The sequence below is a fragment of the Zootoca vivipara genome, chromosome 4 (genome assembly GCF_965207765.1).
Source record: "Zootoca vivipara chromosome 4, rZooViv2.hap1.1, whole genome shotgun sequence".
Classification (NCBI taxonomy): domain Eukaryota; kingdom Metazoa; phylum Chordata; class Lepidosauria; order Squamata; family Lacertidae; genus Zootoca; species Zootoca vivipara.
The window spans coordinates 41,254,857-41,274,044 of record NC_142587.1 but is presented as its reverse complement, the minus strand read 5'-3'; the positions used below and the strand labels follow the sequence as shown (position 1 = coordinate 41,274,044).

At 41.8% G+C, this 19,188-nt stretch overlaps 1 protein-coding gene and 1 long non-coding RNA gene across 3 annotated transcripts in view; one reads left to right on the top strand and one right to left on the bottom strand.

The window, feature by feature from the left end:
* Nucleotides 1-13,635, top strand: part of LOC118085066 (uncharacterized) — a 57,207-nt gene extending 43,572 nt beyond the window's left edge. The window contains exons 1-7 of one of the 2 annotated variants that reach the window (XR_015949774.1): nt 5,181-5,319; nt 6,917-6,986; nt 8,410-8,562; nt 10,143-10,251; nt 10,625-10,713; nt 11,673-11,785; nt 12,961-13,635. This is a non-coding gene — a long non-coding RNA (uncharacterized LOC118085066). Of the gene's footprint in view, nt 1-5,180; nt 5,320-6,916; nt 6,987-8,409; nt 8,563-10,142; nt 10,252-10,624; nt 10,714-11,672; nt 11,786-12,960 lie in introns of those variants that run through there. The other variant, XR_015949773.1, reaches the window with a different exon arrangement.
* ZFX (zinc finger protein X-linked) lies at nt 2,167-18,871 on the bottom strand. The gene is made up of 8 exons (XM_035115346.3): nt 18,349-18,871; nt 14,144-14,233; nt 12,907-13,476; nt 10,516-10,665; nt 9,137-9,280; nt 8,911-9,045; nt 8,352-8,492; nt 2,167-6,068 (listed from the first exon to the last, which is right to left on the bottom strand). The coding sequence occupies exons 2-8, from the start codon at nt 14,202-14,204 to the stop codon at nt 4,882-4,884; spliced, it is 2,388 nt and encodes a 795-aa protein (XP_034971237.3). The 5' UTR covers nt 14,205-14,233; nt 18,349-18,871; the 3' UTR covers nt 2,167-4,881.
* Nucleotides 18,872-19,188: the final 317 nt, after the last annotated feature.

Sequence of the window (19,188 nt, the reverse complement as noted above, 5' to 3'; positions counted from 1 at the left end):
GATCACCTAGGACTGGAGTCAGCAAACTTTTTCAGTAGGGGGCTGGTCCACTGTCCCTCAGACCTTGTGGGGGGCCGGACTGTATTTTGGGGAAAAAATAAAAAAATGGACGAATTCCTATGCCCCACAAACAACCCAGAGATGCATTTTAAATAAAAGCACACATTCTACTCATGTACAAACACGCTGATTCCCGGACCGTCTGCGGGCCGGATTTAGAAGGCGATTGGGCTGGATCCGGCCCCCGGCCCTTAGTTTGCCTACCCATAACCTACCCATGACCTAGGAGCTATTTAATGTGAGACTGCCATCTCTCTGGCTATTTGTTATTGCAATGCATGTGGTTCTGTTTCCCTCGTTACCCAGGGACAGACCTACAAAAAGAAGATTCCTAACACTGAAGAACATGCTCGCTAGGGCATGACCACCCTACATACAGCAAGTCCCATCTAAGTCAACGGGATTTATTTCTACAGGGCTCTGCTGCATGCCCTATCGTTAAATGGAAATCTCTCCTAGGTTTTATATGATAAAATGCCATTATCCTAAGTTATTTGGGAGCGTGTTTCAAATAAATGGCATCAGGGAAGGCCAAATGAGTCTTCACACAAACAGCAGCTGAAATGGGAAGCTTTTGATAGGGGCATGCTAAAATGTCCACAATGACTTAAAAATAAATAAATAAATAAAGGGAAGCTGGCACAAGAACAAAGGGCCCTTGGTGCGCATTTCTGTGCTGATACACACTGCATTGTGCTCAGAGACATGTGAAAATGTTATGAAGTAGAAAGGAGCTCTTTAAATAGCCTTATGACAATATCTGCCTTTCCAGACAAAAACAAACAAGTGATGAATAGCAGCCCCATCACAGCCCTATAGTACAGAGATTATATTGTCTGTATCTCATGTTTTTGGCTAGGATTAGTTGGAAAATTTCTTTTATTTTTAATAGTGGTGTGGGGGAGATGTTACTTCAGCTTTTATCCTTTATTGCCACCTATCGGCGAAGGTTTCAGTCCACAATGATGAAACCTACTGTACAGATTACTGGACGATTATATTTTCTTGGTTACTCATATTCTGCAACATTCAACACTGCATGATATAGCCCAGTGCAATGCACTCGAAGATCAAAACTAGATAATGAAAACACCAATAAACCTGTAAGAGCCAAGTCAATGATTTGAGAACATCTGAAGGCCTCAGGTTGGTAAAGGCTCCTATAGCTCTGCTGCAGAACTGGCCAGTGTGCTCAGCACTTGAGGGTCTCTTCCAATGCATGTTCTTAACTTCCCTATTTTCCATATCATTCTGAAGCGGTCCCCTTCAGTTGTACGGTAACTGGAACTTTGCCCATGAGAAATCTTTGCAGATGCTGTGCTAGTTTTTTCCTTGTATGAGAACTGCCAACCTATACTTTAAAGGTGAAGTAAAAAGTAAAATCCCATATTTTTCTGTTTTGTTGCCTCATAGTATTTATTTATAATCTACTATTTATTTGGCAAAATTGATTGTTTGCTATGCATTTGGACACCTCTTAGGGTATCATCACCAAAATTTGAGATCAAGGAGCAGGTTTTTGTTTGTTTCGATGCAATTGGGCACCATTTTAAATTAAGAGGGTGGACTTTCAAAACTTCACCAATCATTTGTGGTTTTTTAGAATTTCTGAAATTTCTGAGCACCACTGGGTACAAGGCTGCTGGTTTCTAATGTTTCGTGGCTATTTTAATTATGTTTTTATTTGATTTTGCAAGCTCTTCCAGGCTCTGCAGTACTGTAGCAATTAAATAATGTCCCATTCTGTAGACAATGGAATCTTAATTTTGCCAATCCTGTGACTTTGGAGGCAGTCCCTAGGCACTTTTAAGCTTATCTTTACATCAAGAGCTTTAGAAAAATAGTTTAAAAAAGGAACACTGTACACAAAAATCACAAAACAAAATTCACTATTTAGAGAAAGGAACTGGTGGAATCCTAGTGTCAACATCAGTTTCATCATATAGTACACAGGACCCTTGAAGAATGTCCCAGATTTAGTCCTTGACATCTCGGAATGTTCCAGGGAAATAATGTTCTGCTCACCTAACAAGTTTATTGTAAGAGGAAACAGCATGAATTTTAGTGGCAATATGTGAAAGAGTTAGCTTATCAAATGAATATTCATTAACAGGAAAATAGTCTGATTTTTATTTTTTTCACATTATCATCAAGTACACAATACAACGTTACACATCCCTATATAGGACTCTATTTCTTTTTCTTTTTTTACAAAGTGTACACAGGGAGGGACATATAGTATTTAACAAGCATTTTTACAGAACAATTATTTATATTATGTTCTCAGTTTGTTTTTTTTAATGTGCCATTTAAAACATGGAACTGAAACATCAATTTTATAGCATTCGCTAATCAAATAAAACTAGCCTGTAACTATTATTACATTAACAATAACTAGTTTTGATTTGCTCTTTTTACAGATACATTGTACAAAATCCACTTCACTAAACTCTTAATTGCGTACGTTTCCAAAATTATGCTTCAAAACAAGTATTTACGATTCCAGATGACGTTAAAAAAATAGGAAGTGGGTCACTTTTCTGCTCCTAATTTGAGTAATTGTCCAAGAAAAGAGTTTTTCAATATGGATAATACTTTTTAGCAGCAGACTGAGAATTTGAGGTTTAATAGCTTTTTAGCAGGCTTGAAAATAACTTTTGGAAATTATTTGGAAATTTGGACAGGACTTCAGTGAAAATTGAGACACCTAAGTTTCCACTGAATCAATGAGTGCTAGTGCTTTTAGGACCAGGCTTTCAGGTCGTAATCCCACAGTAAAGAAACCACCTAGAATATTTACAGGATTCTACACAAGTGCTGCTTAAATCTACTAAAAGATAAAGAAATGGCCACGTGCATCTTGCAGCAGAAGTCATGAGTGTGCCTGATTACTAGAGGTCCCCACTATCTATTCCAGGAGTTTGGTGAACATGCAACAGTCCAAACACAAAAGGAGGTCAGAAACAAACATAGCTGCACATAAATCTGACACACTTAGGTTTGTATAAAACAAAACATTTTATGTTAGCACATCAAGTGTTTATGTTTACATATGGCTGTCTCAAGTAATTCTTGTTTCCATTAAGCAAAACCAATCAACCCAGGAATACTGAGGTATTTATTTGAAGAAATGTACAGGCATTGTATTTTCTGGCCACATACCATAGGGATATTGTGTTTCTGATGAGAGGTGAAGGAAGCATAGGGCAAAAACAGTTCATTTGGAACTTGTGTCTCATCTCATTATATTTGACCTGTGTACTTTTGGGACCAAAACAGAAGGGAAGGGGTTGAAGAAGCCAACAAGCCAAACACACCAGACAATGTATGTTCACTAAGATGTCATCCCTTACAGCATGCTTTGGAGTCCCCACCCCGCCCCGTTTTACTGCACTTTGCAAATTCATAAGAGTACATTGTTTGCCTTGAAGCAGGTTGTGGCAGCCTTAGCTTTCAGAGCACAGGTGATCATTACAACAACTATCCAGAATGGTATAAACAGGTAAGGAAGAACTAGACAAACTCTAGATAATTACCGGTTCTACTTAATAAACTGATTTGAAGGACGCTTGTTACTGAAACAATTCTCTTAAGAAAAGCTGTGACATCTAATGTTTCACAGGGGGAAGGCGAGAATTACTCCTCCTCGCAGCTCTGTGCTCCATCAAAATCTGCTCTGGAAGTTTGAGGACTCTCCACAGTAGATTTTGGAGGGACTGCAATGGGGAGGAGGAATCACTGAAAACTGCCTTGTTTGCCTACTGACGCCTTCCATCAGCTGAGGGAGAAACATTGGATATTACCCTGTGTTGCTAAAAGAGTAATAGAGAAAATATACAAAATATACAAAAGTTGCTGGAAAACAAGTTCTTCATGAAGATAGCATCTATTTCTATTCTTTATTGCTCCATCTAATGTGCTCCCTTTATACAGTTTATACTCTTTGAAAAGCTGTCCAAGGCTGCTGGTGGATAGTTAAAAATATGATTGGACCAAATATTTCATGGAGTCTTGTAACAAAAATGATTTTTAATTTGGGGTAACCTTAACAACAGTCAATTGATCCTGCCAACAACTGAAACAAAAATGTATCCATATGCACTATGAATCAACAATAAGTTTCAAAACACAAATGAATTTGTAATACAGAACCAAAAGGCAGAGAAGCAGATAGTTAATATGTATGAACAAATGCCTGAAATTTTAAATTCACACTTCCTGAAAATAAATGCTCCCAGCAACCAACTATTACTTATCATGGAAGAATTAAACATTATGTAAAAAGAACTCCAAATAATGGAGAATAGTAATGAATAACTACTCAAATGAAGATTGTGTCACAAATTCTTTAAATATCAAATGAAACAGTAAGTGGGTCCTATGGTACAATGTTATCTTCTGACATTAATTTCCTCCAGTTTATTTTATACAATGTCTTTATGACTGCTTTATTAAGAGCAAATTAAAAATATATCTTTAACTCATGACAAAACTGTTAATATGGTCACTGAATATGCAACATGTCAGTAAGGTAAATATTTCATAGAACTAATGTGGTTGAAAAATTCAGTTTGAGACAGGGTTTACTTTATTAAATGCAACTTTATTGTTGCTATCCGTCCTCATTTATTAAACGGAAGAGAATTCAGAACACACTAATGAACAAAATGTATAAAAGTCAACTAGAAGCAATAATCCTACCTGTATACAGCCCTAAATCAAATGCACGCTAGTTTGTGTGATCTGCTTTATAATACAATGACTGCCTAGAAAGCGAATCTTTTACACACACCCTTCTCAAATCCATAGAATAAGGAGTCCTCACGGCACCCCAATGTCTTTATGATGCCGCATAATGTGTTGGTTCTTCTCTGAAGGCCTTCTGAAGCCTTTCTTGCAGAAATCACAACGGTGAGGGTAGTCTTTTGTATGAATGGAAATAACATGCCGTTTGAAACCCGAGGCATCTGTAGTGTTATACTCACAGTACTCACACTGATAAACTTTTCTACCACTGTGTGTTTTCATGTGTTTTTTGAGTTCCATCTGCAGCTTGAAGCCCTTCTTACATCTCTTGCACCTGAACGGAAGATCCTTTGTGTGAACTGAGAGAATATGGCGACTTAGAACAAACGGATCTGCAATCTTAAAGTCACAATGTCTACACTGGTGCAGTTTTTTGCCTTTGTGCACTGCAACATGTTTTTTCAGTTCTGAGGGCCTGTGAAAGCCTTTGTCACACATGTCACACTTATGCGGGTAATCCTTTGTGTGAACGGAAATTATATGTCGCTTTAAATCACTCGAGTTTGAACTTTTGTGGTCACAGTGCAGACACTGGTGTGTTTTGCTTTCTTGATGCATAATGAGGTGCTGTTGCAGCTCTTTGGTATCTGAAAATATCTGAAAACAAAAGTCACATTTGAAGGGCATTTCCTTACTGTGTCTAGTCTTTACGTGAGTTTTCAGGTTGGAAGAGTCGGCCGATCTATACTCACAATATTGGCACTGGTAGGGCTTTTCACCGGTGTGGATTCGCATGTGTTTCTTGAGCTCTGACGGATGCCGAAATCCTTTGCCACATTCCACGCAAATGTGTGGAAAGTTCTTGCTGTGCACAGCCAGAAGGTGACGATTCAGTAATCCCTGCTCTGCTGTCTCATACTCGCAGAATTTGCACTTGTGCATTTTGTTTGCTGCCTTGTCCCTGTGCACCATCTTGTGCGTAAACAAAGCCCCTGCATGAGAGAAACTTTTCCCACATTCGTCACATTCAATTAGCTTCTCGGTCTTGGTAGTAAGCTTGTGGCTCTCTAGATGGTTATGCAAACTTAACTTTTTATTTGTAGTGTAATCGCAATCAGTACATCGATATTTTTTCTTAGCAAGAAGGTGCTCAGGGTGATTTTTCATGTGCCTTTTCAAGAAGCCTCTAGATTTAAACTTCTTCCCACAAATCATGCAGGGGTAGACTGTCAAAGGATGGCCATCAGGCCCAATTATTATTGCTGTAAAATAAAAGCAAAAACAAGATCATGAAAATGGCACTCCTTAAACAGAAAGGAAATATGCTGATATGTGTATTAACAGCTATGTAAGTTGAAGTCACGCACTTCAAAATCTTACTCATTTAAATGACACAGTCAAACACATACCGGTACTTATTAGTGCAATCCTATATATGTCAGACTGAGTTAAGAATGCATATTCCCAGATAAGTAGGTAAAGGATTGCAGTCCTACTCGCTGAAATCCATAGGATTTAAATATTGGCTGGCAATATTACCTCTGTTAAATTAAATTAGCCACAATAATGTGTCAGAACTAAAGCAAAATCATTCAACACAAATGGGGGAAGACTTGCAGCACTTCAGTATTTGGTAGCAATGTCAAGTGCTAACACATCCTTTAATTAAGCAAATTAAACCCGCATAAAGGAATACCTTGACATGTCAGTAACTGCAGAACCCAAGATCTCTTAAAGGTGCCTTGTAATAATAGGAGTCTTTGCAGTGGATGAATCAGGTTTGTCAGGTTTGAGGACAACTGTTTCCAAAAGAGTCCACCAGTACAGGAATTTCTAATTTTAAAACTGAAGATAACTATTTGTTCTCTGTTGCTTTGTACAGCTCTCAGATAAGCGAGTAAGCTACTAGAAATGTTAATATTAACTATAATCCAAAATAACAGTTGCAAACAGGTAGCATGAGATAAGAATTATATATAATCATTGTGCAATCAAAACAAATATGAGAAGTCAATCCAGACATAGAATAAATGGAGGTTGATGAAATGTTTTATTATGTATTTTCATTTTGTACTTTTATGTTGTGAATCATCCTGGGATCTTTGAACAGTGGCATACAACAACAACAAAACAACAACAACATGCTTCCACCACCGGAGCTATGCCAAAAGGGCAGAACTGTTAGTAATCCCTCCCCTCCCCTCCTTATGAACCATGCATGCGTATTACATAACTGTTGGGACTGCCAGGAAGGCAGTGCTCATAGCTGCTATAATAGGCCTATGCTTGCAACAGGAGCACAATAGATGCATATATCCTCTCACATTTTATGCATCAGTCACTGGCAGTGGTTGCAAGAGAATAATGTATCTAACAACTTCTTTTTTCCTTAAAAACGCTGGGGGTATTTTTGCATCATTACAACTTCATAGGAGGTGTTGGGTAGGGTTTACTTTAACTGCTGAGTCCATGTGTTCTATCTTAGTGCAGTTTCATTTTCTTTGCATTTTGGTTACTAGTGACTTGTGCATTCTTAAAGACAAAAACACTTGTGTTAACCCGTCTTTACAATGAAGCGAGTCACATCTTGAGGATTTATAAGTAATTTATAAGTTGATGTAATTCATTACATTGAGTTCATTAGAGATGTTTCTAAAAATTACAAGCTTTTTGTCTAACCCTTATCCCCACCCCAAAACAAAATGCCAGAAACTGAACAATCTTTCGGTAAAATGTACTCTGTATTGAAGTAATTTACACCTGTACAGAGCATAGCCACATAATTTCCCACTATAATTGAGTGAGTGCAGGTTATTCTCCTTTGAGGTTCTAACCAAGTTGTCTTCCAGGATAATCCAGTTCACCCTGCACTCCACCACCAAAAGTTAGTTAGCATTCCAGTTCAGTTCTCACTGCAATGTTTTTGGCTCTGGCCCACTAGCTTTTCCCCCCTTAAAGGTTTTTTTTGGGGTGTGTGTGTGTATATTTTTTACAAACTTCAGGGTGTCCCAAAACCTACTGATAGCTCCCTCTTGTGTGTGAATAGTGCTGTTTGGGCTAGGTATAAAGACTGGTACTTGGGTGATTTACATTGCTCTTAGCATATACAGTGGTACCTCGACTTACAAAGACTATCCGTTCCGCAGCCGTCTTCGTAAGTCGAGGTTTTCGGATGTCGAAGCGCCGCTTGTGCGCAAGCGCAAAGCGTGATTTCGCGCTTCTGCGCATGCACCAAACGTGCGCGCCAAAAAGACTTCCAGGGTTGTTGACTTCAGAAGTCGAAGCGTTCGGATGTCGAGGTATGACTGTAATAGGTGTACACAGTGTGTCTATGAATAATTTTCTGCTGAAACCTGACTTTTCAAGTAATTTATTCGTTCTTTCTGTTGTTCTAAATTTGTGAGCTTGTGGTATTGTTAAAGCACAAAACCACAAAAAGAATGCATCTACATGGTAGTGCTTTTAAATGCTCACAGAAAATGCATTTCTATTCTCTTTCTCTTGACAGGCAGTCATCATAGTCACTAGAGTTGCTGGGTACTTACCTGTTTGATATTGTCTGGATTCCAACCTCCTCCTTTTCTTTGGTTTTTGTTTTGCTAGCCTTCCAAGACCAGCAGACTCATCTATGTGCAAGAGAGCACTAGCCGTTCCATTTCGGTTTTCAACTGCATCTGTGTTATTACCTAATGGAGAATGGAAGGTTACATATCATCAGTACTCTAAGGAATATTCAAAATACGGAATCTATACATGGTAATAAAATAGTAAGTTAGTAAATGGTTGTTCTGTGCCTTTTTACAGTCAACCTGGCCACTGAACGAAGTCATATTCACATTTAAATAGAAACCTTTGAATGCTGCTCCACAGAGTAAGCCTCTTGCCACACTTGTTCATGACTCATAATATTGATTTCATCACCCTATCATGAACCAACAACATTGTTGGATAATAAAAAGATGCCAAAAGCAAACATTACTCATAAACTGCTCACGACCCAGCAGCCACCATGTGGCTGCTTGTTTGCACAAAATAGGAATGGGAGCCAATTTCATGTGGCATGAGCTAACACTATAGGGAAGTGTATTTTGATTTACAACATACCATAAGCTGCTGCCCAAGCTATCGGCATAAAGCTTTTAATATCATTCTCATCAATTTGCTGTTCGTGAACAGCTGCTGCATCTTCCTCTCCTACAATTACCTCCATATATACCTCATCAGCAATTTCTGCAACATCTAAGAGAAGAAAAAACAATATAATAATATAATACAAATTTTGTATCATTTTAAACAAATTCTTAACTCTAAATAAAAGTCAAATACTTACTTAAATCTTCATCTTCATGCTGGGAATCATTTACTGTCATATAAACCATTTTTTCCCTTGGAATGCGAACACTGCTATTTTGATTCATTAATGTGTCTCCATTGTCATTTTCAGATTCACTTTCCACAATATCTACTGTGCCTCCTGGGCGGGGGGAAAAAAGTTGGTCAAAGTATTTTGTAAAAGCAAGTTTCTACTACATTATGGTTTAAATATAAGCAATAGAAAATACCCACTTTTCCCCTCCTAAAAAGTAAGAGGATGTTCTATGCGTCTTATGGAGCGAATGCGTGGTCCCTGGAGCCAAATTGCCCAGGGGCTAAAGCAGGCATCCCCAAACTGCGGCCCTCCAGATGTTTTGGCCTACAACTCCCATGATCCTTAGCTAACAGGACCAGTGATGGGAATTGTAGTCCAAAACATCTGGAGGGCCGAAGTTTGGGGATGCATGGGCTAAAGGCAGGTCATGTTTTTTAAAAAAAAGAAAAAAGAAAAAGAAGGAGCTAAAGGCTAACAAGAGGGAATGAGATTAAAGGAACCCGCTCAGCAGCTGATTGCAAGAGATCCAGGAGGAAGATAAGAGAGCTAGCTCCCTTCCCGGCCCCTTTCCTAGGCCTCAATTGTTGTCTGTAGAGGGAGACATGTGACTGGCTGATTAGATTATCTGTCTGGAAACTGTAGAAATGGGTCCCTTTCCTTTCCTATAGAAGAAGCTGCAGAACTGTGAGTTGAACTCCATAAAAACAGGATTTTTTCCTTTTGCAAGGAAACTCAGCAACTTTGAGCTGATCCTAAAAAATGGAGCTTTCCCCCTTTGCAAAAAAGATGCACAACTCTGAGCTGATCCTAAAAAAAATATGGAGCTTTCCCCCTTTGCAAAAGAAGCTTCCTCAAATATTTAAAGGGGGGGCAACGGCACCTAGGCCTCTAGGCGTTGGCTGCTATGCCTAGGACAATTCAAGAAAGCAAAAAAAATTTTTTCTTGTTTTCCTCTTCTAAAAACTAGGTCGTCCTATGGTCAGGTGCGTCCTACGGAGCGGGAAAATATGGTGATCTGCACTTTCCCCACACATCTGAAAGAAGCCTGAGTCAAATAAATGGAGATACTATGAAAGGTATCAACAACTAATTTCCTGGAGATACTTTGAGAAAAAGGGAAGAACAAGGGACAGTGGGCCTATACCTTAACTTCCACTTTTGATTGCTACCAGCCAACATGTCAGAAAGGCACATTCTCCACCATTTTTATTTCTAGTTTGGCAACTAGAGGGAAAGGAGGAGTCTTATGATAGCTCTCAAGAGCACAGCTTTTGTCCTTCGACCTCCAATTACTGATCTTTAGATTAAGTTTTAAAATAAAATAAAATAGAATCCTGTACCTAAGTCATCTTCCCCTGGATCGGCTTTGAAAATATACACCTTGATGACTTCTGGGCAAATGCCATCCATTTTACAAGGATCATTTTCTGACACAGTTTTTCTTGTAAGGTCAACAGAATCATCAGTTTCTGCCTTGACAGCATCATCCACTACAGAGAAAAACAATAAAATGGTCAATCCAACATAAACTGATTACAGTAAGACAAAAGTGTATCATTTCAATTGTAGAAATGTTTTAAAATGCAGTAACATTATAAATGACAGTGAAAGAAATGTTTATATAATTCATTATTCCAGTTACATGAAAAGTAGTGAGATATGTTAAGAAGATAAATTCCAAATGCTCTCCTGCACTGCCTCACTGAAATAAAATATTCCTCTTAATTAGCTTGATATTGTGACCAGACTTGAAAAATGGTAATAAATTAGGGAAGCAACATGGGGTGGGGAACTGGAAGAGGCTGGTGGGCTGGATCATTATCTATTCCACCCCTGGTGGACCAAGCATTTCATAGAAGTTCTCATACTGGAGTTGGATCCTTAGCTGGCTCAGTCACGTACATTGGGCTTCACAAGACCTGACAACCAGCTGAGTTACTGCGGTTTATGGACTAGACCAATCAACCCGCTGACTGTGGGAATTCTGCAGGCTTCTGTGCATAGTACTCACAAGTCCCAGAGCTTTGTAAGCATTATACACTGGGTTTCGCAAGACCCACCAATCAGCTGATGGTGGGTGCTTGCAAACCCCTCTTTACACATCAGCTGATCAATGTGCATGCAAAGCCCTGTTGGTTTGTGCCTTCATTTGCCCCACACCCGATAAAATCAGGAGTAGGGTAGGTGACTGTGGCTTGTCCAAACTGGTCTTCCAAGTCAAATGGAGAAGCCTGGTGGGCCTAATTAGGCCTTGGGGCTGGAGGATCCCACATGCCAAAGTCACAGAATAGCAGTGTTAAAGGTAAAAGGCGAGTTTCTTTGTAGTTTGCCTTGGTAACAGCAAATTGAGAAACAATTAATCTGCAATTGCCTTGAGGAAAGCGGGGTGATTATAAATAGAAAAAAATGATTTGAGGTTTTTGCTATAATCAAGAAGTATATAATTTTCATGAAATAAAATGAATAACTAAATTGTGCTCTCATGATCTATCAACAGACAGTGAAAATACTGATGATGATGCAGCACAACACAATCCTACCTATAAGTATATATGAGGTGGTGCACACCTCTATTTGTGCCACAACAGCTGAAATGGAATTCTATGCAAGGCAAGCTCATGCAGCCTGTCTCATCAATTTCCATTCCACCCTGCTTGCTACATCTTTTGTTTCTGCTAATGCTAGGTTGCAACTTTACTGGGAATGGGATGGAGACACTGTGAGTCTGAGAACCACTGCTGAAGCCTCAGAAAACCCCTTCTACAGTTTGCCACATGGCACATTAAACAGATACATGAATTTTGTAAAAAGTGGAGATTTGAATTTAGAAGCATTTTTTTTCATTTTGCTTGACAAAATGCTACAGACTGGCCAAGGCAACACCAAATTAGGCATCAAACTCACGACTTAAAAACTGGTAGAGCTTGTTTGGGAGGCTGAAAGCAAAGAATGAGGTAATAGGGAAACTTTCACTTAGCATAATTATTGTATAAGCATTCTCATCAAATTATAAAGGGTGTGGATTTATATTTTGATTGAAGAGAATAACAAGTATATATAGTTTTAGAACAGACTAAGAATTTAGAACATTGATACAGAGGTGGGATCTATATCTTTATAAGAGGTAATAGCTGAGTAACATAAGGTTGCATCTTATAGCTATGCATAGCTATGCTAGTGCACCATATTGATATCCTGTGCCTAGGCTATAAACAAACCCACCCATCCTACTATGTTTCTAGAAAGTTCTAAAAATTCTACTATGCATCATACAGCATTACACTGGTGGAATCATGCTGGCTAATTATGAGTTCCCCCCAAACAATTCTCAACATATGCTTTCTCTGCGCAGTGCTATGCCTTCAAATGACTTTGTGCATTGCTGCTATGTTGCATTTGACAAATGAATGCCATTTGTCAGCATAGTACTGCCAAGGTATAGTGCTGTGCTGACATAACATAGAGGGTCAGTTCATGTTCAGCAACCATCCTAAACCCTGCATCCCCTTCTTGTCCAGCTTGTCCTCGGTTCTTCTTAACAGAGTGGTGGTGGGGAGGAATCAAGACTCATGACCACTGAGTAATATGATGGTTGCCATATTCTCCCACCCCACCCCCCAACTCACCAGCATTACTACAAGTGTACTTAGCATAGATTAACACCACAGAAGTCCAAGGGATTAAAAGTGAAGCAATATTTGTGGCTTAAAATACTTCACCCAGACACTTACAGGAAATCATAAGGTAGTCTTCACAGTTGCCCTTGTCATTATCATGTTCCACAGGTATTCCACTGGCATCAATTACAGCTTCAGAGGCACAATCTGCTACCAAAACTTCAGAAACTACATCTTCTCCAAGAGAACCTGTGGCAATTTCTGCTTCTACAACATTACTATGATCATGAACAACATGTTCCAATTGTCCAACATCAGGTACATGCATTGACGCATTTGTGAGCACATGCTCAGGTATTGACATTGCTGAAGCTGTGATCTCAGAGGATAAAACATCTTCTGGAACAGTGCAGTGTGCTAAAGACACTTCCTCAGTGACATCAGTGTCCAGCACTGGTTCAGGCATAATAACAGTTTGAGATACATCAGTATCTTCCATGATATCTGGACACTCAACATCTTCTATAACAACGTCCTCAATTACATCCTGGATTACTACAGAATCAGGATCCTCTGGGACAAAGTTATGAACTGTTATGTCAGAATCCTCCACATCTGAGACATAGACTGTTTCTTGTATTTCAACAACAATCTCATTTCCATTCAAATGCGTTCCATCAGTTCCTGAAATACATAAAAATAATCAAAGTTTCTGTGACAGTATAGTTTCAGGTTTCATGAAAATGAGACCTATTTATGACTTCTTTCCCCACACATCATATGTAAATTCCTGGATTATTCCCTATGTGACACATTTCATATGGTTAAAAAGTTTGCAAGCTTCTTGTTAGCTCCTGCTTGATCTTATTGTGCCTTCAAAATCACAGAGGGTTGGAAAGACATAGAATTCACTGAGAAAAAGTGTCAGGTGGGTAGGGCTTTGTGGAAAGTATTGTGTGTAAAGGTTAGGAAGTGCTAACCAAGTTGTCAACTATCTCGGTCTTCCCAAGCATTCTGTAGCAACCTCCTATGCAACCTGCATTATACTTGGTATCCAAAGAAAATAATTATTTTTGTCTTATTCTAGAGAAATGGTAAACAACAATATTAGTACAGAAATACTTAAAAGATTATATAGTGCATTTTTAGTGGTGGCTGGTAGTTCTTTTAGCATCAAGGTACTTCTCAAAACATGTTAACTATGTAACAGAATGAATTTAGACTTTCAGGCAGGGGAGTAGAGAAATTTAAAAATAATAAACAATAAACCAGTCTGGTGTCATTCAGTAAAGACTAAATAGGCTACATCATGCCAATTACATTTAGAGAAATCCATTTTAGATTGTCATACCTGTAGGATCAAAAAACGCATGTGTCTCATGTGGCTGTAGCTCAAGCCCATCTTCATCCATGGCCTTTAACTCTCATCAGTCAGAAATGTCTATAAAATCAAAATGAAGAAGCTCTTGATTAGTCTTCCAATATTTATGTGGCATGCATATTGAACTCAGTTCATGGATGAAAAAATCCCAACAGGGAAAAATATTGTCAAGAAAAGAGACATTTCCTCAGGACCTGCCCCCAAGACAGCAAAGTGATACGCATCCTGCCACTCACAAGGGGGACACAGCCGAGATGCTGTGCTGACCCCCTCACTGCTTGCTATTATTCAGTGGGGGCAGGAAAATATAGCTGTATCAGGGCAAAACACTCCTACCGGTACCTCACTGTATGTATCTGTTCGTTCAAAATATCTTTGAGGCTCTCAGAAAGCAACATATATGAAAATGAATGACACAAAGCTGTATGAGATAGATTAGAGAGGTTTGCATTAGCATTAGAAAGCTGCTCATTTACAATCTTAATAAATGGCAGTGTTGAGGAGGTTTTCAAAACTATTAAAAATATATATATTGAATAAGGGCCATCACTGTGGGGCCATCACTAAGAAGGTTTTGTTTCTTGTGCTCCACAGCCAAGTTTATCTTATTGGCAGACACACAAACAGGACCTCTGAAAAAGATCTTAGGACAAGGGTGGGGAACCTGTGGCCCTCCTGATGCCTCAGAACTACAATGCCTATTGGCCCCAAGGCAAGCATGGTGAATAATCAGGGATAATGGGTGCTGTAATCCAGCAACATCTGGAGAGCCAAAGTTTTCCCAATCCTCTTTTAGGGCACAGGCTGGGCCATACAGATAAAGGCAATCCTTAAGCAAACCTGGAAGCAAACACAGCACTTTGAATTGGGCCCAGAAACATACAGTGGTGCCTCGCTAGACGAAATTAATTCGTTCAACGGGTCTTTTCTTATAGCGAAAAATTCATCTAGCGAATCCCATAGGAATGCACTGAATTTTTTTTGACCTTTTTTGCCCATAGGAACGCATTAATTGAATTTCAATGCATTCCTATGGGAAACCGCGATTCGCTAGACGAATTTTTCGTAAAACGCATTCGTCTAGCGAGGCAACCTCCACTCAAAAAATCCTTTCGTTAAGCGGAAATTTCATTAAGCAGGGCATTCGTTAAGCGAGGCACCACTGTACTGGTAATTATTGCAGCTGGTGCAGAAACAGTGTTAGATGAGAAGATTTTCTGGCCTCTATCTGTATCTATATACCACATTTTGCACCAACTGAATTTTCTGACCCATCATCAAAGGCAGCCTCTATGTAAACAACATTACAGTAGTCCACTTTGGAGGTCATGAGTGCATGGGTAACTCAGGCCAGGTTTGACCCATCCTGAGCTGGTAGAAGGCCCTTCTGGCCACTGCCACTATATATGCATGTCTGGACAGGAATGAATCCAAGAGCACCCCCAAACTGCAGAACTGCTCTTTCAACAAAAGTGCAACCCCATTTGGAACAGGTCTCACACCTCTATTTAGATCAGCCAACTTCTCAACCCACAGAACTTCTTATCTGAATTAGATTTCAGCCTTCCCCACCCCCCTCATCTCATCCTTTCCAATATGCATCCCGATATCTGGTCACCACTTCTTGGTGGAAAAGGGAGAATGAGCCGAGTGTCATCTGCATATCGATGTCAAGACAGGAGTTGGGAGCAGGTCAGCAATAACTCAGGTGTCAGTTAACTCTTTATTGAAATAAATAAAAACAGCTCAGGCCTAGTGAGCACAGCAACTCTTCCCAGTAGGTCTTGCCCCAAAGAGGCAGATGTGAGGCATTCCCACAACTCCCTAAGTCTCTTCCTCCCTTCAGGGTCCTTCCCAAGCAAGCTGAGACTTCTTGTCTTGCCTGTCTTTGCTCCTCCCTCTTCACACCTCTTTGGGTTCTGGGAGACCAGGGGGGAAGAGAGCTTGCCACAGGAGGGGGAAACTCCTTGTCTTCTTCAGCAGCCTGACTCATCTCTGCCTCTTGACCCCCTCCTCTCCAGCCTCCTCTTCTGCCTCTGGTTTTGGACTCTGCCACAGACTCTGCTCACCAAACCCTCTTACCTGTTCCGCTTCCGACACCTCCTCCTCCCAGCCTTCTCCCTCTGACCACCCATCGTTATCCCACCACCAATTCCCTAGCTCTGATCCTTCTTTCCCTGGGTGGTTTTCCAGCTGGTGCCTCCCACCACTCCTCTGCATCCAGCCAGTCCATGACAACTGTTAATATTGTGACTAAGACCTCCCATTGGCTTCTCCTCTCTCCCATGGCTTCTAAATATTGAAGATAATACTGAGATAAAATAGAACCCTGAGGCATTTTGCATGTCATGAAGTAGAGCAGAAACCACCTTCTTGGACCATTCAGGAAGAAGTGGAGCCACTGTAACAGGGTGTCCCCAACTCAAACAGGAGGGGCAGAGGTATGTCATAGTAATGGTATGAAAAGCAGCTGAGTAGCAGCATTAGCAAAAGTTTCTTGCGACTCATGAGCAATAAGTTGCTTTTTAAAGTAAATCCATGATTTATTCATAATGAAAATTTGAAATATTGAGATGCTAATGTGCAAGGAATAAACAGAAACTGTGTTCTTCAAACTGCATCCTTAGTTGCAAGCAAAACTAAGCTACATGCATTTAAACACCCACAGAAGTTCAGGGCAGTTAAAAGCTTTTGATTTGCTCATTGCACAAATGCTGTCGAGTCCAAAATAAGCTGAAATTTATTACTAAAGCATCCAGGGAAATTATCACGTGCTTTATCTTCTGCTTCTACTCACTCCACAGGGAGTGGATACACACACACACAGACACACACATATATTTACTCCTGAAAATCATTTTTCAATCTCATCTCCCTGCCTGATTGTGTCATATACACTTCATAGGAGACTTTAGTAAATTATGTTTTTCTTCCTAAAGCAAGTTGTACAACATTAGTAGCCCCTTTCCACTGTCCCCTAAAACTGAAAGCTGTCCTTTATGCAATCCCCATTAGCTTTTCAGGTGTTCATTTGGCAATTGCTTTTTATTGTTTCAGTCACTGCGGATATATTGACTTTCAGTGGCCTTCCCGATTCACAGTAACCCGACCTGTGAACTTCACATATTACAGTTAATACAAAAACCACTAGTCCCACACCTTGAGACACTTTGTCTGACATCCTAACACGTGAGTGAAACTCTCAGAGGCTGCACTGTGGGTTACCCAGAGAAAACTGCCTTTTCCTATTTAATTGGTTGAGCTTGAGCTGAAGACTGCGAAAATATACTAAGCCTGGCTAGTGTGGCATTTTTAATTTGGTTTCTAGCGTTGCGTTGTTGTAAGCCACAGCGTCACCTCTACCCCGCTAAAGTGTTAAAACCCCATGAAAGATGTCAAGCGACCCCGCATCCCCTTCACAATGAAGCCACTTGGTCTTCCCCAGCATGGAGAGTCAGGCATCTATATATATAGTCCCCCCCACTCCCTCAAAAGAGAGAGAGAGAGAGAGTCCCTTGAATAAACTCTGGCGCCATGACCCCCTTTGGCACACGGCCCCCTTTGTAGAGGAGGCTGGGGGCGGTTGTGCGCGCTGCTCGTGCCCCGCGGAGACAGGACATCGTTTAACCGCATCGTTGGCAGCGGAATCGCCTGGAAAAGCCACTCAGCCCGTCAAAAGCTACGGCTGCGGGGCTGGAGCTGGCCCACGAGCAGGACAACTGGGCACAACACGGGGAAGGAGGGGAGGGGCAAGCCTCCCCCACTGGCGCCGTCTCCGCCCTGCCCTGCCCGTAATGGGGACTGTCTGGGGCCAGGAGCGATGAATTCAAGATGGCGGCCGGCACTCTCCCTCAGCCTCCATTGCCGCCGCCATCTTGTCTCCTCCTTGCAGACTGTCTCCCTCCGACTCGCCCCCGGCCCCTCTCGCCCCCTCAGCCCCGCGCCTCAGCCCTGGTCCCCGCGCGCCTCGCGCCACCCCGCCGCCTCTTCCCTTCCTGGAAGCCGAGTTGCGGCTGCCTAGGCCCCGGGGCAGGGCCTCACGGCCCACTCCTGCAGGACGGAGCCCGGGCCCGCGGCCTAGCTGCGGCCTTCTCGGGGCCTGCACGTCGGCGGGCGCCGAGGCCTGGTCCCGCGCGGGGTAAGGGCCTAGCTGGGGCCTGTCCCGTGCTGCTTACCGGGCGGGGCGGTGGCGGCGGCCTCTGCGCGGCCTTTCTGCGCGTAGCTGGGCCGATCTCGGTGGTAGAGCCGCAGCGGCGGGGCGGGCGGGAGCGGAGGGGAGGGAGGGGCCGAGCTCGGAGCTGAGTGGAAGCGGCCAAGCTCCCCGGGCCGGGCCGCCGTCAGCACGTCACGTCACTGCCCGAGAGAGACCCAGGGAAATGCGGAAGGGAGAAGCCGGCGCAGCTGCCGCCTGAGCCGCCTGCTCTTCAGGCCAGGAGCCGGGCCGGGCCGGGCCGAGCGAGCGGGCGGAGGAGAAGGAACCGGGCCAGGGACGGGAAGATGAAGTGCAAGGGCGACGGGTCTCTGCCAGCCCCTCCCGCTGCAGCTGCCGCTCCTGCCGCCGCCGCCGCCTCCTCCGTTCCAGCTCGGCGGTAAAATTCCGCTCCGGGCTCAGACTTGCTCAACTCGGCGCCGGGGAGCGGAGGGTTGTTTAGGCCTGGAAAATCCCCAACTTTTCGGGGTGGCTTCCCCGCAGGCACTGCCGGGGGCACCCCCGCCTCCCGGATTTCTCTTTTACCCCCCTCGATCGCCGAAGTTTATTCTGCTCACCGCCTTGTTAAAATGAAAGCTTTTATTGCATGCCGACATTTTTTGAATTAAAAATCTTTTATTTATCCAGGCCCCGTTTATCTCTCCCCACCCCGCGAATAATACTGTACATGTTTTGGTATGAAAAGAGACTTTTTAAGTGTACATCGCCCAGAAATATTGAACTATACAATGCGGGAAATGCAAGAAACTTATTAAGAATCGGTTGGTTAAAGGACATAATCTTCAAAAACACACCCCCATGGTGC